Source organism: Pleurodeles waltl, chromosome 10, assembly GCF_031143425.1.
Source record: "Pleurodeles waltl isolate 20211129_DDA chromosome 10, aPleWal1.hap1.20221129, whole genome shotgun sequence".
Classification (NCBI taxonomy): domain Eukaryota; kingdom Metazoa; phylum Chordata; class Amphibia; order Caudata; family Salamandridae; genus Pleurodeles; species Pleurodeles waltl.
The window spans coordinates 611062803-611082640 of NC_090449.1; the positions used below are offsets into that span (position 1 = coordinate 611062803).

General features: G+C 43.9%; 1 protein-coding gene across 2 annotated transcripts in view; it reads left to right on the forward strand.

Moving 5' to 3' along the window:
- LOC138261759 (sodium channel protein type 5 subunit alpha-like) overlaps positions 1-19838 on the forward strand; it is a 957661-nt gene that overhangs the window by 395359 nt on the left and 542464 nt on the right. For both annotated transcript variants that reach the window (XM_069211083.1, XM_069211084.1), the window contains 3 exons: positions 9758-9899; positions 14167-14364; positions 17049-17231. In XM_069211083.1, coding sequence (XP_069067184.1) covers positions 9758-9899; positions 14167-14364; positions 17049-17231 — 523 coding nt within the window. The remainder of the gene's footprint in view (positions 1-9757; positions 9900-14166; positions 14365-17048; positions 17232-19838) is intronic.

Below are 19838 nucleotides of genomic sequence, written 5' to 3' on the forward strand. Positions count from 1 at the left end.
GCGCCCTTGTGGCATTTTGCATTGCCTTTAAAAGTCATTCTCGATGATGGTAAGGGACATTATCAACTCTAACCAGTTCCCTGAGGAGAAAAGCTGTGTGAAATGTTGCACATGCAAAAATCACAAACTGTCACAAAAGTAATCACCATTCCACTTTATAGAATGGCCATTAACACCTTCACCACTGTCTGGTATAAGACTGCACTTGCTTTGGTTTTTATGTTTATTTTATTTTCAGTGTTTGTAATATGTTTCTTACCACCAAATGGTGACCTCGAAGTTCTTTGTGTATGGGTACAAATAAGAGGGACTAGTGAGTTGCAATGTATTTCAAGAACCGGGTGGTAGAGACCTAGTCAGTCATCTGGCAAGAATGGAGAGTGCTGGGTAATAACCGCAGTTGAATATGTCCACAAATAATGATAAAGCCTTGAAGAAGAGCAAGACTCCTGGGTGAACAAGAACTGTGGAAGGCGCAGAAGGGTGTCAATGACTTGGTAGCAGCTACAACGGATGCCTTTGGCTAGTCTACTTTGTTGCCAGGATAGCTCTCCTGGAGACCGTTGGCAGTGATGTCTTGGAGTATGCATGTTATTTTCGCACTATGGGAAGCATGGTTTGGGTGATTAGGCCATCAAATGCTTTTCCCTGGTTTTCAATTTCGTCCCATTTCGAGGGGCTACAGGCAGGTACAGGATGAGTGCAGTAAAATGAAGTGGATGCATGAAGTAACACTAGAAAGTATGAGTCAGTCGGATTTGTTACATTAATTCTGACTTTCAAGATAATGGGCATGATTTAAATTTGTGCGGGGATGGTAAATTCTCTGATGTGGTGGAGGAAATCTCACCTGTGGATTCTTCTTTGGATGTAGCACTTACTTCAGAAATTGATTGACTTTTCCTTATCATCCAAATCTGGATCAGGATCTACACCTTGTTGCTGGGAGAGGCCAACTACCTAAACGATGGTACAGGACCTATCTCGTTAAGCCAACAAATTCTTTGCACGTATTCAATACACATTTCAGTTTGAAATTTGGAAAACAACAGCGCATGGACATACCATTTCTTATTTTCGTGCCAAAGTATAACTCTGTGAATTTAGCGGTGAAACACGTGTAGTATAAAACTATGGGTTTTTCGTTGTGAGGTTGATTCATAAAAAAAATCATGTCAGCATGAAGATAAGAAATTGTAAGCTGAAGTACTACTTTTTCAGATATTCAAACTGAACTTCTCAGACTTTGTCTACAAAACAAATTCTAGGTTGTACGTGGTGTGCGGTGTGTAGTGTTACGTAGCATCAGCGAATTTTGCACACCTTGGTAATGGCTGCAAACACTGCTCTGCACAAACTTTTGCATACAGGATGTAATTCAGTCGAGCTGACGAACGTCCAGTAATCCAATTTGCGTATATGTTGAAATAACTGCTTCAAAATATTATGGTACCAGAATAGAAGGTAAATGTATATAGGTAATTATAGATTTACTATGCTTAACTACACATCTACAGAAGACATGTTTATCGCCAAATATGTGGAGTTAAGCAAAGCAACTCTATACTTACACTTGTAAACTCTGTAAATTCACCATGTCAATAGTTTTATCCTCAATATTTTTAAATTATATTTTGGTACTGCAATATTCTGCAGTAGATATTAAGATGGAGTACCTCCATTTGGTTTCCGTCTACTGGAAAATCTACTGTAATAGAATCAAAAGTCTTCTTCCAATGTAGAAATTATATTTCTGACCTTTCAAATCAGGACATCATGAATTGAAGCCTCTTATACTAACAATGTTATCGTTTTTAGAGCCTGCTGTAATCTCTCGATGGGCTTTTAACCACGCCCACCGCACGCCCATCAGTTTGTTGGTTTGTGGGCTTGCCTTTTAAAAATCGCTTGATTTCATATGTGAAAGGCATGCATACGCCATGCCTTTTCCGGTGTTTAGCTCTCCTCGAGCGCACTGGCCTACTACTGAAAGCATACGAGGCTCCATGCTTTCCACATGACTTCTGGACTACTTTTCTTATTATTTCCTACACAGTGCAATTTCGGGGGTCAGTAGTTGAGCGCTTTGTATGACATTGACCCTGTTACATGGATAATTGCATAACTGCTGATACGTTTGACTGAGAGCCAACTTCTGTTTCCTTATGTGTGCTACTTCACACTCATGCTCATGGCGTGGTGCTTTAAATCGGCTCACCTATGTACAACTCTATTACTTTCAATTTTCAATTTATGTGGCAAGAAAAGTCCAGTTAGGACTTTACAACGCTAATAGCTCCAAGTCGAGCAAATGTCACACCCATTGCGTTGCAAACACTTTTTTTCTTTCTTAACACTACACCCCAAATAAGGCAGTTTCATGGCATTTGTAGAGCTGGAAGCACCATAACAGGAGGATTAAGAGGAGTATTTCATGTTGCTGTCTTAGCAAAGAGGACTGTCTTCATAGCTCTTATGAAGTCTAGACAGTTCTTCTTGTTGTGCATGGTGTATTGGAGGATATTTGCATATCTCTGGTTCTGCTAAACGTGCGTTTCTTGAAAAGTAGACCTGAAAGGGTGAAGAAAAAGTAGATGCCTTGGTTTCTAAAAGGAGCATGTCTGCTTATCAAGTTCCCACGATTGACAGTGAAAAAGCTGAACTGAGATATTTTACTTGTGGGCAGTCAGCGCTAGTGCTTTAAGTGAATCAGAGCCTGCCAGGGTTGACCCCCCCCCCATAAAGTATATATAAAAACACAACATTGATCCAGGGACTTATATAGCCATCCATTTTTAGGGTCTAGCCTGTGAGTGTATGCGCTAGCGCATGATTCTTACTTGCCCGACTCTGGTGTGTACAGTAAAGGGCTTGAGGATCACCTGTCACATTTGTTGTCTTACCCAGCACTGTTCTTTACAGCCTCGTAATCCGTTGCTGTAGGCTTGGTGCTCCTCTGTGTGAAGCAGGGACCAAGCACTGATTTATTCAACTTAATCAGTGCCCGTTCACTACTCCTATTACTATTTTTTTCTAGTTTAACTTCTAGTGCACTATATTGCAATGCAACATTGTATCTGAATCAATGCATTAACATGTAATCGTGCAGTACACCCCAATCCATCCACTCCAATCTATCCCAATCCACCCCACCTCACCCCACACAATCCACAACTCAAATCCAGACCGCTCACCCCAGTCCAATACATTTCACTCCAACTCACCCCACTCCAGTCCTTCATACCCACCCTAATCTAATCTGCCCAAAAACAATGTGCCCCACTCCAATCCAAAACAATCTGCCCACGCCATTCTGCCCTACTCCAATCCAAAACAATATGCCCCACTCCCATCTACCCCACTCAAATACCTCCTACTCCAATCCAAAACAATCTGCTTCACTCCAATCTGCCTCAATGCAATTCAAAACAACCCACCTCATTCCAATACAAAACAATGTACCCCACTCTAATCTGCTACACTCTAATCTGCCCCACCTCAATCCAAAATAACCTGCCCTACTCCAACCCACCCCACTTTTATCTGCCCCACTCCAATCCAAAACAATCTATCCCACTTGAATCTGCCTCACTCCAGTCCAAAACAATATGTCCCACTCCAATCCACCTCACCTCACCCCAATCCAGTCCACCTCACCCTATCTCATTTCACCTCACTCCAATCCACCGTACTCCCATCCAATCCACCCCACACCAACCCAAATCACCCAAATCACCCCAATCCAATCCACCCTACTCCAATCCAGTCCACTTCACCCCAATCCAATCCACCCCACCCCACTTCATCCCAATTCACCCCATTCAAATCTGCCAAAATCCACTCCACAGTCCACTCCACCTAATACAATCTGCCCCACTCCAATCCAAAAAAATCTGCCCCACTCCAAACCAAATCAATCTGTCCCATTCCATTACACACCACTCCACTCTGCCCCACTCCAATCCAAAGGAATCTGTGCCACTCCAATCTGCCCCACTCCAACCTGCCCCACTTCAACCTGCCCCAGCCCACCCTGCCCCACTTCAATTCCAACAACTGACTCCAATCCAAAATAATCTGCCCCATTCCAGTTCACCCCCCTCAAATCCAGTCCACCTCACCCCAATACAATCCACCCCACCCCACTTCATCCCAATTCACCCCATTCAAATTCACCAAAATCCACCCCACTACAGTCCACTCCACCCCTCACTAATTCACTCCACCCCATATCATCCAATCCACCCCAATCCAGCCTAGTCCAATCTACCTCACTGCAATCCAGTACACTTCATCCCAATTCTATCCACCCTACCCTAATCCACCACACTCCAGTCCAATCCACATCATGCCAATCCAATCCACCCTGCTCCAGTCTGATCCACTTCAGTCCAATCCACCCCACTCCAATCCAACCCACCCACTTTTATCAATCCCACCCAGCTTCAATCCTACCCACCCCACCCCAACCCAGCCCAACCCAATCCACCATCTCCAGTCCTCCCCACTCCAATCAAGTCCACCGCTATCTAATCCACCTCATACTAATACAGCCCATCCACACTACCCCAATCCATTCCACTCCAGTACAATCCACTTTAATCCAATTCAGTCCACATTATTCCACCCTACTCCAGTCCAAACCACCCCACTCCAAAGCACCTGAATCTACCCTACTCCAGTCCAGTGCACCCATCTCCAGATCACCCCTCTCCAGTCAATCCACACCAATCCAATCAACCCCAAACCAATCCAATTCACCCTACTACAATACAATACACCGCATTCCACTCCAATCCACTTACTCCAATACAATCCACCGCACTCCAATACAATCCAACCCACTCCAATCCAAACCAATCCAATTCACCCCACTCGAGTCCAATCAGCCACAACCCATGCTACTCAATCCACCCCATCACACTACAATCCACCCCACCCCACCCTGCCCCACCCCTATCCAATCCAATCCACCCCAATCCAATCCACCACACTTGATCCAAACCACCTCACCCTAATCCAGTTCACCCCATGACAATCCAATCCACCGCACCTCACCTCAATGCAATCCATCCCACTGGAATCCACCTTACTCCAGCCCCCTCCACCCTACCCCAGTCTACCCCACCTCAATCCAATCCACTGAAATCTGATCCACTCCACTCCAGCACACTTCAGTCCAATCCACCCAACTCCAGTCTACCCCAATCCAGTCCACCCCACTTTGCCCCACCCCACTTCAGTCAATCCACATCGTCCAGTCTACCCTGTCCCATTTCAATCCACTCCTTCCCACTCAAATCCACTCCAACGCACTCTAATCCACCCCACTCTACTTCAATCCTCCACAATGTACCCCAATCTAATAAACCAACCCCATCCTAGTTCAGTCCACTGCTCTCCAATCCAATCCACCCACCCTACCCCTCTCCAGTCCACCCAACTCCAATCCAATTCTCCTCACTCCAATCTAATTCACCCACACCAATCCAATTCACCTCACCTCAATCCAATCCACCTCACCTCTATGCAATCCTCCTCTCAAATCCACCCCCTTCAATCCACCCCATTCCAATGCAAACCACCCCATTCCAGTCCAATCCACCCCCTCTAGCCACCCCACCACAATCCACTCCATTTCAATCCACTCCATCCCACTCCAATCCACCCCACTATACCCCAAACCAATCGACCCCACCACATCCTAGTTCAATCCACTTCACTCCAGTCCAGTCTGCCAGCCTACCCACTCCAATCCACCCCAGTCCAATCCACCCCCACACCAATCCAATCCACTCCACTCCAATCCACTCCACTACAAGCACCGACCCCAATCTAATCCTCCCCATCGTAGTCCAGTCCATCCACTCCAATCCAATCCATCCACCCAACCACACTCCAATCACCCCACGTCAATGCAATCCACCCACCTCCAATCCACCCCACTCCAGTCCACCCCAATCCAATCCAATTGAATCCAATACACCCCACTCCAATCCACCCCACCCCAATCCATCCCACCGCATCCCACCACGCCCCAATCCAATACACCCCACTGCAATTCAATCCACTTCACATCACTCTGTCCCACCTCACTCCATTCCACCACACTATATTCCAATCCACCCCACTCTATCCCAATCCAATCTACCCCGCCCCATCCCCGTTCAGTCCACCCAACCCACTCCTATCCACCCCACTTCAATTCATTCCAGTCCAATATAATCCAGGCCAATCCAATCCAGTCCAACCCAATCCAATGCAATCCAATCCACTCCACTCCACTCCAATCTACCCCAATCCACCCTGCTTCAACATAATCCACCCCCTCAAGTCCAATCCAGCCCACTCCAGTCCAATAAATCAAATTGACTGCAGTCCATTCCAATCCACCCCACTCCACTCCAGTCCAATCTAATTCACCTCACCCTATTTCAATCAACCCCACTCCAGTCCCATTCACACGACACCAATCCACCTCACTTCACTAAATCCACCCCAGCCTAACCCAATACAATCCACCCCACTCCACTCCAGTCCAATACACCCCACTACCTCATTCCACTCCAACTCACTCCACCCTTTTTCACCCCACTCCACAACACATTTTGCCACTCAACCACTGACCTCTACTCGCCTCTACTCAACTCTACGACATTCTATTCCCCCACTCCACTCTGACCCTCCATGCCACTAACTTTTAGCCATGCTGAACAGCAGCCTCACTTGTATACAACATGGCAAAACACATTGTCAAAGCCAATAGCTCTTGTAGAGACAAGACCTATTGGCTATGCAAACGCTTACTATCCTTTGTGACAGACGAAAAAGCTGTAGCTAGCTTCATGTTCCATGCCATGCCTGCACCATAGTAACCAGAACTCAGAGACTCAGCAATATGATGTTGTTTACAATTGCTGTCCGGAGGTATAAGATACTATTTCATTCCAAATGAATACCCAAGTTATTACTTCTTATTTTTACATTTACCTTATCAAATATTTTATTCCTGAGTCATAAAATAATGGTGCTACAAAAACTCTTAAGTATATATTCTGCTGCCTCCTCATTTTCTTTTTTCATTATCCAGTAAGACTCTAGTTATGAATTTGTCAAACAGAGTATTCAGTTTCACATATATTAGAGCGTACTGTTAGTTCCACCTCTTATGAGGTTTCATAGATATTTTGCTTAGGCCACATGGCTTTCACCCACCCCCACCACGCATATTTCATCCACGGCAAAGCACTAGCTACTTTGGAATGAAAAGACTAAGTTTAAAGTGTTCTCTTTGTTTCATCTCATAGATCACTACATTGTCTTGAATCTGATAAATCTAAAGATTTGTCTGGATGCTTTTGGGAATTATAGAGCACTTGTAGGCACATTACACTGTATTAGAAATCACAAGGGTAGTTTCTGGCAATAGTATGAGATTAGAAGTGAGGTTCTTTGGCATGTTTGGATTTGCATTTGGCATATTTGACTACATAATTAATTTGATTGATAAGGGCTACTTAGGAGTCAAAAGTACCTTTGCGGTTAGCCCCAGGGAGAGCATTGAATGTTTGTGGGGTCAGGGAGGTATACTCACCTAGATGGAAAAGCAATAGATTCAGATAGCTTCTTTGTCTATGGAATTATTTAGGTTTACAGTTTATGCATCGAAAGCAAACGTGTGGTTTCTTTACAGCAGCCAGTGGGGCCAATGAAGGACCTTGCAGTAGTGGGCTGTCAAAAGTTAATACAGAGCTGGTGGCTCGACTGATGTCGAGAGCTTAGATCTGGAAACCTTAGAGTGCCCAGTAATCCTGCATCCTTATGTAAATATCTTTAAATTAAGTTTTTAACAACATGAGCATTGCTTCATATAGTATTGTCAAAATCTTCAGTTGCTTGAAGCATTGCAAACAAGCTTTGGATGGAATGCTTCTTTGAAACTCAGCCATTGGTGATTACTCTGGTCAAATCCCAGTCCATCATTATTTTGTCCACGTTGTCACCTCAGTTTGAACCCACCAATATGCAATCCAGTCCTGACTCTTCCCCAATCACAATGAACTATTCTTGGGTTGTTTGGGTTCGTGTTCAGTGAGGGCCTGGCCTGGCATTTAAAGCTGGACAATGCCTATTGGATCAGGCTCAAGGCTGGTTTGCATATGGCTGGGTCCAAACAAAGGTGCCATGGTGTACAAATTAACAATGGACTGGAATTTGGACTGAGTAATTACTGATGGCTGAGATTAATCCAAAAATTCCATCCATCGCCTTTTTGAATGCTTCAGCTTGAAGCATTGCAGGCATGGCCTGCCTTGCTTGTAAGATTTATCAGATTTTACGTTTATTTAGATTTGCACCCAATGTGATGCATGCTGGCCAGCAGTTCTAAATGATGCATCTTTTCAGGACAGCTAAGATCAATACACTTTCACTGCTGCAAAGAAACCTTTGTCAAACAAACCATGTACGGGCCAACCCTGTAGCAATTCAATATTTATGTATTTAATGGCTTTGTATGTTGCAGCTGCACCTCTATGGTATTAATGAAGAACAAAATTGGAACTAGAAAAGATGTTCCATTTTAGCATACTTTGGTAAGGACTAGAAAAACAAATAGTGAAGAAAAGCATAAGCAGTACCGATATGACTGCCTTTGAAGGAATGTTGTAAGGAAATATGAAGCATTACTAGTAAATAGCACATAAAGTGAAATCTATTTGTGTGAAAGAAAAGAACTGTAGCGTAACATAGGCATAGCTGTAAAGATCAGGTAACAGTTGCACTGTCAAGCCAGACCAAATAATCCAGATAGGTTAATGTCTGCCCTTTTCCAATAAGTGCTGCTGCCAGAGAAAAACAACAATTATCAGGTTATCTACGACACCTTAATAGCACTGCAGTGTCATGTGTGTACCCCTTAAAGTTCAAGCTTAGGCAGCTGGATAAATAAACACAATTATCACAGCTGCTGTAGGGCAAGCACTTTTTTGTGGAAGAACGCAACATCTGTCCAACTGAAACATGTACTCTTAACTCTCAACATGTGGGAGGAGCCAAAGCCACTCTCTAGTGATGCTGGCATAATTGTCTGGCGACAACTGCACTGTCAAGCCAGACCATCAACAGAGGCTGAGTAAAGAGTGCAATAAAGATTAGCTTGAACCTGGGAATTGAGAGATCACTGTAAAAATGATTACTATGATTATTGTCAGCTGCACAAAAGTCACGGAGTTCTGTCAGCTCTGACTAACACATCGGTGTGCATACTGTTTTCTTTATCAGTTTGTTACTTTTCTTTATCAGCTTGTTACTACCCTGGTGGTATTGTTTCATACTAAACAGTATGTTCAACGTAAGAGCTCACAACTGACATCTGTTATTGTCCTTTGGGTCACAAATTCAAATCACAGCAGGGTGGAATCTGCTCTTCATCCTTCTGTGTTCGAAAAAAAGAGCACCATATCTGGCAATTGTAAAACATTAAGCTTAATGCTATGAAAGTACAAAACAGCAATTACTGATACTACATAAAAACAATATATTATTATTATGATTCATTTTAAGAATCTGCATGATGAGAAATGAGATTGCTTATATTTGTGCTTTTATGACAATTTATTTTTTGCATTATTTTCTTTGTTTCACTATACATGCACAAAGGTTTATAATAGAAAGGATGTTAAAAAAAGAACAACATTTGCAGTAACATGATGTCCTACACATAGACATTTCTTGAAGTATGTTTTTCTTTTCTTAGCCAATGTCCTTCCGCCTATGTGTGCGTCAAGACCGGAGAGAATCCAAATTATGGCTACACAAGCTTTGACTCCTTTGGCTGGGCCTTTTTGGCTCTTTTTCGCCTTATGACACAAGATTCCTGGGAGACCCTCTATCAGCAGGTATCATTATCAATATTGCAGGAAATTTTCAGTACTCTTCCAGAGTAACCTACTGTTACATAAATGTTTTGCTTCCTTATTCATTGGTTTTCATTAAATACATTCTCAAGCTATATAAACCACTCCGCACACCCAGATGAAACAATGTGAAAATATATTACACTACCAGTAAATAAAGGAGATATGATTGATATAGTGCAGCATTCGTTAAGGTTTCTGGATACTGAAGAAACAGTGGTGATGGGACCACTATAGAATGTGCCGAAAGACCTCCAACTTGATACTCGAGTAGCTATTATATTACATATTCTATCATTGTAGATCACATCATATCACATAAATGACACGTGTTTTTCAAGCTTAGTGGGATAATAGCTAAGTGGATACCAGAAACAATAGCAATGAAACTGAGTCCTGTGCTGGCCTTGGTGCATCCTCCAAACGAGCACCAGAGAAACCTTTGATGCAGAGAAGCAATTCCTCAAGCATATCACATTTGTCATGAATGAGACCTCTAAATGCAAAGACAAATCAATCAAATTAATCAAGTTCTCTTTTCTTCATCTAAAATATTGATGTTCATTTTCTGAATGTCTTCCGTAGGGGTCCACCTGAAAGATCTTTTTACTTGGCTGTCTGTGTCTGCCCTATTCATTTCATGGTCGTGTCTCAGGTTCTCAGTTTAGGTTACAGTCTTTTTTTGAAATAACTGCCAAGGTTCCTCAATTGTATAACCTGAGATCTCTGGACCACGTTCCACCTCTGTGGCCTATGTACAAATCCAATACTGGAGTTGGGTCCTACGCACAGAGGCAGTTTCTGTACTCAATAACTACTTCCATTTAATCCTACAAATAAAGGGCCAACAGTTTCTTTGCTTGAATCGTTAAAAGTGGCCCTCCCATCTTAGGTGTTGGCTAAATATATTGTTTAAAAGGAACTGTTTTTTGCTGGAAATAAATGACGGATAGAAAGGACATTTCACAGAAACTTTTTGAATTAATCTTTTTGATTGAAAATGTGCCTTTAAAACCTTATCTAGACTAGGTGGTAATCCTCTAAAAATCAGTGGCAATATAATTTTATATATCAGAGTAATTTTCCATTTGCAGTTGTTTGCTGGAAGAAATACCACTGCTACACTCAGGTGTTATTTGGTGGAAACGAGGGTTATTAGGAAAATTACATCACCATAATTCAGACGGTTTCATGCGTTGTTTTGTACCAGAAGAGCTAATATTTTTAATTATAATTGTTTGGTAGTGTGTGGTGCATTAAAACTAAGCCTTGATTTGAAACTTTAGATACCTTCTTTAGTAATGTAGCCTAGTGCAGAAACAGGCAAGATTAGCTTACGATTCTTGCAACAAGAAGATAGTTATATATATAAAATATACATAAAATACACTACGTGTAGCTAGATGGTCAAGCAGCTTCAATTCTTGACACTCTGGCCCAAACTCCGACCACAGAATACCACCACATGAAGGATCCCATGATCTCTTGGGGTATCACAGATGGAAGGATGACCATTGCATAACAAAATATGCCACGTGAGCATGCCACACACCTTCCTTTTCTGAAACGTAACAGAATAACAGTTACTACAAACCCCTTCCATAAAGACAGGCCAGGTACATGTTCACACAAAGGCAAACAAAACAGAATGCCACGCATCTCCGTTTATGGCATACAAGGAAAATAATCAAATCCAAATACATATCTCCCCACTTAAATCATGCACAAAAAAACAAGACAATAAATGGTGTTACATAAAACAAATAAAACATTAAAACACACAGTTATAATTGACAAATGGTCCAGGGAACAATAAACATATATCTAAAATAAGCTTTCAGCAGAAGAGAGAATAGTGCTAAAAGACACTATGAGTACATCTAAAAAGGATGCCACACACCTAGCCAAGATGTCTGACTACTACTCAGAATGTCCTGTACATACTCTAGTCACGGACAACACTTTTCCATGCTTGAAGGAGAAAATTGCCAAAAGGCTTACACACGGTACACACCCACTCAGGATGTCTTATGTATTCTTTGCACACAGAGGACAGTTGTCTGTGTCTGAAGGAGCATACTGTTTATAGCCAATACAGTTTCACGCACACCTATGTGCTTCCTGCGCCCATAGTCTTCCAAGCATGATGCAGTATATTGCCAGTAGCAAACACCATCTCACATCCATAAATTACCAATCATAACTAAATAGATGTAGCAGGAACTAACTCACATAACAGCTAACTCTATTTACTTCAGTACTCACCCGATCAAAAATGAGATTCTAAGTTCTGAGGAAATGCTTTTTAATGTTACTCAGTTGACAGCCATGAGGTTGAAGAACAGAATAAACACTCACTCAATTAGTCCACAGAAGACATATATAAATGTCAACCAATGTAACTTACAACATACGAAAATAAAACACAGCAAGAATAGTTAACACAACTCATCAACACGAGCTTTATCATAATGGTGATCCCATCTTGAACGATTTACAAACATGTGATCAGACGCTTTTACCAGCATGGGGTTTTGGAAAAGAAATTTGGTTTAATCCCAGCAGAGGCTTTTTTAGGATCATTCTGCCGATACTCGGGCATTGACTTATTTATGTTGCCAGTTCTCTGTATTTAAAGATTTCCCGTGTATGCGATTTATCATTTACAACTCATGTGAAATGCTGGTGCTTTTTTCCTGCTTGACCTACCACTTAGGGTTTCTGTTTCTCATCATTATCTCCATTGATTACCCATCACAATAGGAAATGTTTTCAAGACTGTTTGCATCATCCATAAAGTGCTATAATATTCATAAGGGTTTGAATTCATCAGCAACCTGGTTTACTTCTGTCGACAAAGGTGGATGTTTGCTTTTCTTTTTGAATGTTGCTAAAGTCAAGAAAGTTTACCGTCGTTCCTTTTCTCTCCTTGCTCCTAAAATCAAGAAATAACCTCTCCACCCTCATTGAACAATGACCAATCACCTAATGTTTAGGAAGTTGTTGGAAAATGGCTTCTCAGTCTCCAATTTACTTTGCCTATTTGCTTTCAGTAAATCCCAGCGCCGGGAGAGTTAACATTTGTGCGTCAAACACATTAAAAAAACAACACGCAACTACTAGTAAATGAAGCAGCAAAATAATGCTGCCCTCCCAGCCGAAACGAAGCTCTGGAAATCCTATGGTACAATGGAACTGGAACCACCCATCTCTTAGATCTCTTAGTTGATCGAAATTTAGCCAAAAGCAAAGTCAAAATAGCTCTATTCGGTTTTGGTTAAAAGCCACTCGGAAATTTAGTCATCAACTGTTCCAATTTCTTAAAAGCAGGAATATCCTTTTCAAGTCTTCAAACTACTAATGAATCTGAGAAATCTGTCATGCTCAAATAACGATATTGAAAGCTTGTACTGCTCGAAGCTTTCCACTTACAAAGCTGAACTGCTGCATGGAGTAACATTACACCTGCGCCAACACACATGTGTGATGGCAAAAAGTGTGGCTCAGGTCAGGTGGTGAAAACCTTGGGGAACAAAGAAGATGCCTGGATACAACACAAAACTTCATACTGGTATATTTCTGTCTCCTTGTGTGCAAATAGTACACATGTACCCGTAAGCACCACCTCATCCGAGGCCTGTCAAAAGGGAATGTAAAATAATCAACCCCAGAACATGCCACGAGCAACCCAATTACCAGCAGCAGTTAATACTAGTTAGTCCAACATAAGGCAATCTCACATCCTCCTCTTGCCACTGTCTGAGATATCTGTGCCCTCATTTCCACAGGCCGCTGCACACAAGGACCATACTAGGTCTCTTGCAGTGGTTGAAGAGTGAGACATAAGCTAACAGTGTCACACGGCACATTACTTGATCTCACTTTGTCCGGGTACCTTCAATTCCTCCCTAGAGGCTCGCCACCCCATTGTGCTTCTGGCACAACAGAAGTACCTGTGAGGTGATACTTTATTGATGCACATAGAAGGTTAAATAAATTAGTGACTTGAGTATTGCATGTATGAAGGAATAGAAGAGAGCACTTTGATTAAGAAATTATGCCGGATTGCATGATACCCTGTTAAATGCTAACACACTGTATTAAAGTTTGAGCCCCTGCTGGAGAGGCTATTCTTTCCAGTTAGAAAAAGTCACTTATGTTATTATTTAAAAGCTATAACCATGTAAAATAGTTTATACTAATATGTCTGCTGAGAAAACTCATATACTGAATGTGCTGTTTCTTTCAGACAATTAGAGCAGCAGGGAAGACCTACATGATATTTTTTGTCATAGTCATCTTTCTTGGATCTTTTTACTTGGTGAACTTAATCCTTGCTGTGGTGGCTATGTCCTATGAAGAGCAAAACCAAGCCACCATCTCTGAAGCTGAAGCCAAGGAGAAGATGTTTCAGGAAACAATGGAACAGCTAAAGAAGGAACAGGAGGTTTGTATACGTGACTATTCCTAGAGAACAGTCGGTTGGTCCAGCGTTGCAAATACTGTATAGTGTAAGATGTGCTTTCATTGGGGATATTTTACAAATATAAGCTTGGAGATTCATTCAGTGAAAACAGTACTTAAGGGCAATGTTGGTCCTACCCAACATAAAACCTACTGAGGTAATATCTGGCCATCATGTGAAATATCATGGCACACATCTTTGGATCATGTGTGTGATTAGCAAAAACAAGTATCAGGGGCGTCCAGGGTCAGCACAAGCGTTTTTATCATTATACACAATGTGACACTTTACTGCTCCACCCCTGGGGTATAAACTCACTTTGATAAATTGGCTACTAAGAAATATAGCACACAAGTGTGGAATTTAAGAATAAATTATAAATATGTGGCAGTTAAGATTGTAAAACTTTGAGAGAATTCATTTTTTGCTTTTTACAAAGTGTTAAAAAATACCCTTTAATGTGGACTCCTGCACTTACCTATAAAATATGTTGGTATATTAAGTCAATTACCTGGATGCAGTTAATTTCAAGATGCACTGATTGAAAGTGATGAAAACATGGTGAAGGAATAAAGACTTCCTGTGATATAAAAGTGCAGGGTGCATTGAGTTGAGAGACCATCACAGGGACAACTAATCATTCATGGCTGGAAAGGTGATTAACCGATGAAAGATATCTAGCCTGAATTGTGTCAAGAGGTATGGATGTCGTCGATTATGGACAGCTGTAGTATAACGTTGTATCTTAACGGTGACTAACATCAACGGATTTCTGATAACACTATGTTTGACTATTTCCTTACAAAATCGCTTGTCTTAGAGAAATGACAACCAGAAACTTTAGATCTCTTCTATTGATTAGATTGGACAGTCAGGGTATTAAAATATTCTTTGGTGGCCCAAGTTCATGAAAAATCTGCTTAATATGCTTAAACCATCGCAAAGAACCAGAATAAGTTAAATTTAGGCAATCATTTAGAATAAAGCTATTTAAGGTGGTAAAATCGCTGGTCCACACCTTGTGCCATAAGACAATGGTCTGCATAGTGATCAAATCAGATAAAAAGGGAGCTCCTAACACTGCATGGCAAACAAAGGTGGAGCAGCAGAGGGCAGCTAAAAAAGTCTTTAACAACTTGTTCTCAAGTTTCTGAAGTGAACTAACGCTTTTAAAACCCCAAATACCTGCCTCTTACAGGGCAATAGACACACATTTGGAATAGTAAATAGTCAACATTTCTTTAACTGGTTTGTCCCCCAACTTGGTTGCAAACAAAGCAACAGATGATGCGGCAGGGCCTGCTGGAGGGCATAGTCCCACCCTAGCAGGTCACAATGAGTGTCTGGTGCCAAATTAGCACATCCCATGCTGCGGCGATGAAAGGCACTTTTCAAACACTGTGTGAGTCCCTCCACCTGGGTGGCAGGTGATGAGGCAGGGACTGCTGGGAACGTTGTCCAACCCCAGCAGGTCACAACAATTGTCTAGTGCCAAAATAAGCACATGAAATCAAACGGCAGCATATGGGGTTTAGGAAAGAAAAAGATATTTCATTGGATGAGGGAAGCTCCAGGGCAACACATATTTGCTCAGAATTTGTGTTAAGTAGCCTAGAGTTGGATTGTTTATGGACTTAAATAGCACAATTATTAATTTGTTAGGAGCTATGTTTCTTACTGATAGGTAAGTGAATTGGTGATGATGGTCGTATATATGTGTCTGTGAAGGTTATAGGTACTTATAGCAAAATTTAGAACTTTATCCAGCGTTATGAGGTGGTATTGTGGAAGTCCATCTAGAGGCAATAAGCTAATTTGATTAGAACTAGTGCAGAGTAGTGTTTTTACAACATGCAGTTGTGTGGGGTACAGATTTTAACAATATTGAATACTTGGTGTTTCACATCAATAGGTGTAGATCTGATCAAGTATTCCAGCGCATTGTGGGAGTGAATACTATACCAAAACTTAAGGCTGAATGTTTAAGGGGAGAATGTTGAGGGGAAACGTGCAATAACATTGGAAGATTCATGGGTTCAGATTTAGCTTGGAAGTATATGAATTCAGTCTTAGAATAAATAAGCATAAGAGAGTGGAGTGCCATCCAGTTTCAAATTAATGTAAGTTAGTGAGATATTTAGTTTTGGAAATCAAACTTAAAAGTTAGGAATGAGACACATATTTATGTGCCCTGACCATAAAGGTGATGAAGGAATCCAAAAGACATTTGTGGACCAAGTGATAGATAAAGTAATGAGTTAGTTACCATGTTGCAAGGCCGTTAAACAACAGTTAGCCTCATGCGCTAGACCATGTGAGATACAAGGTCAAAATCAAATTTTGTGAATCAGCAAAGTGCACATGCACTTTGCTTTAAGTGAAGGTTGCAGCCTCTATACACAAATATTACTGTGAAACGCTATGCAAAATGATTAAGGGAAAGCTAACTTTTTCGCCTTTGAAGCAAACCCAAATCATTTTATTGGTGCCCACTGTCCAACTTACCTAGAAACTGTTTATATACCTTTTATTTTTTATTTTAGGTCAAATGCATTACATAATGACAATTAATTTGCCATCTTATTATGCCACTAAGATGTACCACAACCACCTTATCAATAAAACAGCAGGTCTGATTTTGAGTGTTATCTATTTTCTTTCTTTAGGCATTAGCTGCTAGAGGCGATGACACTCTGTCACACAGTTCCCGAGAAGTGTCACCTCTGAGTTCCAAAAGTGCCAAAGAGAGAAGGAACAGGAGAAGGAAAAAGAAATCCTCAGAAATGGACGAATATAGTGAAGACCACAAATTCCCAAAATCTGGATCTGATGAAAGTCTCAGAAAAATGGTAAACATATTGCGTCTCTATATCCCTTATTTATTGTAAACTGTATCATTTGCAGAGATCGTCTAAGGGAAGGTTTTATCCTGGAAGAACAACTATCATTGTGCCTTCTCCCTATTGCTGTCTGCCCGCTTGGTTTTGCCTGTGTGTGCCCTTTGCTATCTGCTTGTTGTGATCGCGCTCCCCTCTCTCCGTGTACCCCGAGTGTGTGCCCTTTGCTGTCTGCCTGCTTGGTTTTGCCTGTGTGTGCCCCTCGCTGCCTGCTTGTTGTGATCGCGCCCCCCTTCTCTCCGTGTACCCCGAGTGCCTGCCTTTGCCGAGTGTCCCCGCCGCCCCCCCCGTCCTTCCGCCGCCTTTTCTCCTCGTTTTCCGCGTTTTTTCCACGTTTTTCGTACCTTTTTCGGTACTTTTTCGTTTATAGGCCTCCTCGCCACTCTCGAGGCTTCCCGCCGTTGCTTTCCCGCTTTTTCACCTACCCGCTCACCTCCTGCCTCCCAGCTAACCCCGCCTCCCCGGCTACCCCTTAAATGGCGGCTGCTGCGAGGCCGTGGTAGCGACCCTTGACCCCAGGGTAGGTCGCTCCCCCGTCCTCACAGCGCCACCAGACCTGTGTGCCTTCTCCCTATTGCTGTCTGCCCGCTTGGTTTTGCCTGTGTGTGCCCTTTGCTATCTGCTTGTTGTGATCGCGCTCCCCTCTCTCCGTGTACCCCGAGTGTGTGCCCTTTGCTGTCTGCCTGCTTGGTTTTGCCTGTGTGTGCCCCTCGCTGCCTGCTTGTTGTGATCGCGCCCCCCTTCTCTCCGTGTACCCCGAGTGCCTGCCTTCGCCGAGTGTCCCCGCCGCCCCCGTCCTTCCGCCGCCTTTTTTCCTCGTTTTCCGCGTTTTTTCCACGTTTTTCGTACCTTTTTCGGTACTTTTTCGTTTATAGGCCTCCTCGCCACTCTCGAGGCTTCCCGCCGTTGCTTTCCCGCTTTTTCACCTACCCGCTCACCTCCCGCCTCCCAGCTAACCCCGCCTCCCCGGCTACCCCTTAAATGGCGGCCGCTGCGAGGCCGTGGTAGCGACCCTTGACCCCAGGGTAGGTCGCTCCCCCGTCCTCACAGCGCCACCAGACCTGTGTGCCTTCTCCCTATTGCTGTCTGCCCGCTTGGTTTTGCCTGTGTGTGCCCTTTGCTATCTGCTTGTTGTGATCGCGCTCCCCTCTCTCCGTGTACCCCGAGTGTGTGCCCTTTGCTGTCTGCCTGCTTGGTTTTGCCTGTGTGTGCCCCTCGCTGCCTGCTTGTTGTGAACGCGCCCCCCTTCTCTCCGTGTACCCCGAGTGCCTGCCTTCGCCGAGTGACCCCGCCGCCCCCCCGTCCTTCCGCCGCCTTTTCTCCTCGTTTTCCGCGTTTTTTCCACGTTTTTCGTACCTTTTTCGGTACTTTTTCGTTTATAGGCCTCCTCGCCACTCTCGAGGCTTCCCGCCGTTGCTTTCCCGCTTTTTCACCTACCCGCTCACCTCCCGCCTCCCAGCTAACCCCGCCTCCCCGGCTACCCCTTAAATGGCGGCCGCTGCGAGGCCGTGGTAGCGACCCTTGACCCCAGGGTAGGTCGCTCCCCCGTCCTCACAGCGCCACCAGACCTGTGTGCCTTCTCCCTATTGCTGTCTGCCCGCTTGGTTTTGCCTGTGTGTGCCCTTTGCTATCTGCTTGTTGTGATCGCGCTCCCCTCTCTCCGTGTACCCCGAGTGTGTGCCCTTTGCTGTCTGCCTGCTTGGTTTTGCCTGTGTGTGCCCCTCGCTGCCTGCTTGTTGTGATCGCGCCCCCCTTCTCTCCGTGTACCCTGAGTGCCTGCCTTCGCCGAGTGTCCCCGCCGCCCCCCGACCTTCCGCCGCCTTTTTTCCTCGTTTTCCGCGTTTTTTCCACGTTTTTCGTACCTTTTTCGGTACTTTTTCGTTTATAGGCCTCCTCGCCACTCTCGAGGCTTCCCGCCGTTGCTTTCCCGCTTTTTCACCTACCCGCTCACCTCCCGCCTCCCAGCTAACCCCGCCTCCCCGGCTACCCCTTAAATGGCGGCCGCTGCGAGGCCGTGGTAGCGACCCTTGACCCCAGGGTAGGTCGCTCCCCCGTCCTCACAGCGCCACCAGACATGTGTGCCTTCTCCCTATTGCTGTCTGCCCGCTTGGTTTTGCCTGTGTGTGCCCTTTGCTATCTGCTTGTTGTGATCGCGCTCCCCTCTCTCCGTGTACCCCGAGTGTGTGCCCTTTGCTGTCTGCCTGCTTGGTTTTGCCTGTGTGTGCCCCTCGCTGCCTGCTTGTTGTGAACGCGCCCCCCTTCTCTCCGTGTACCCCGAGTGCCTGCCTTCGCCGAGTGACCCCGCCGCCCCCCCGTCCTTCCGCCGCCTTTTCTCCTCGTTTTCCGCGTTTTTTCCACGTTTTTCGTACCTTTTTCGGTACTTTTTCGTTTATAGGCCTCCTCGCCACTCTCGAGGCTTCCCGCCGTTGCTTTCCCGCTTTTTCACCTACCCGCTCACCTCCCGCCTCCCAGCTAACCCCGCCTCCCCGGCTACCCCTTAAATGGCGGCCGCTGCGAGGCCGTGGTAGCGACCCTTGACCCCAGGGTAGGTCGCTCCCC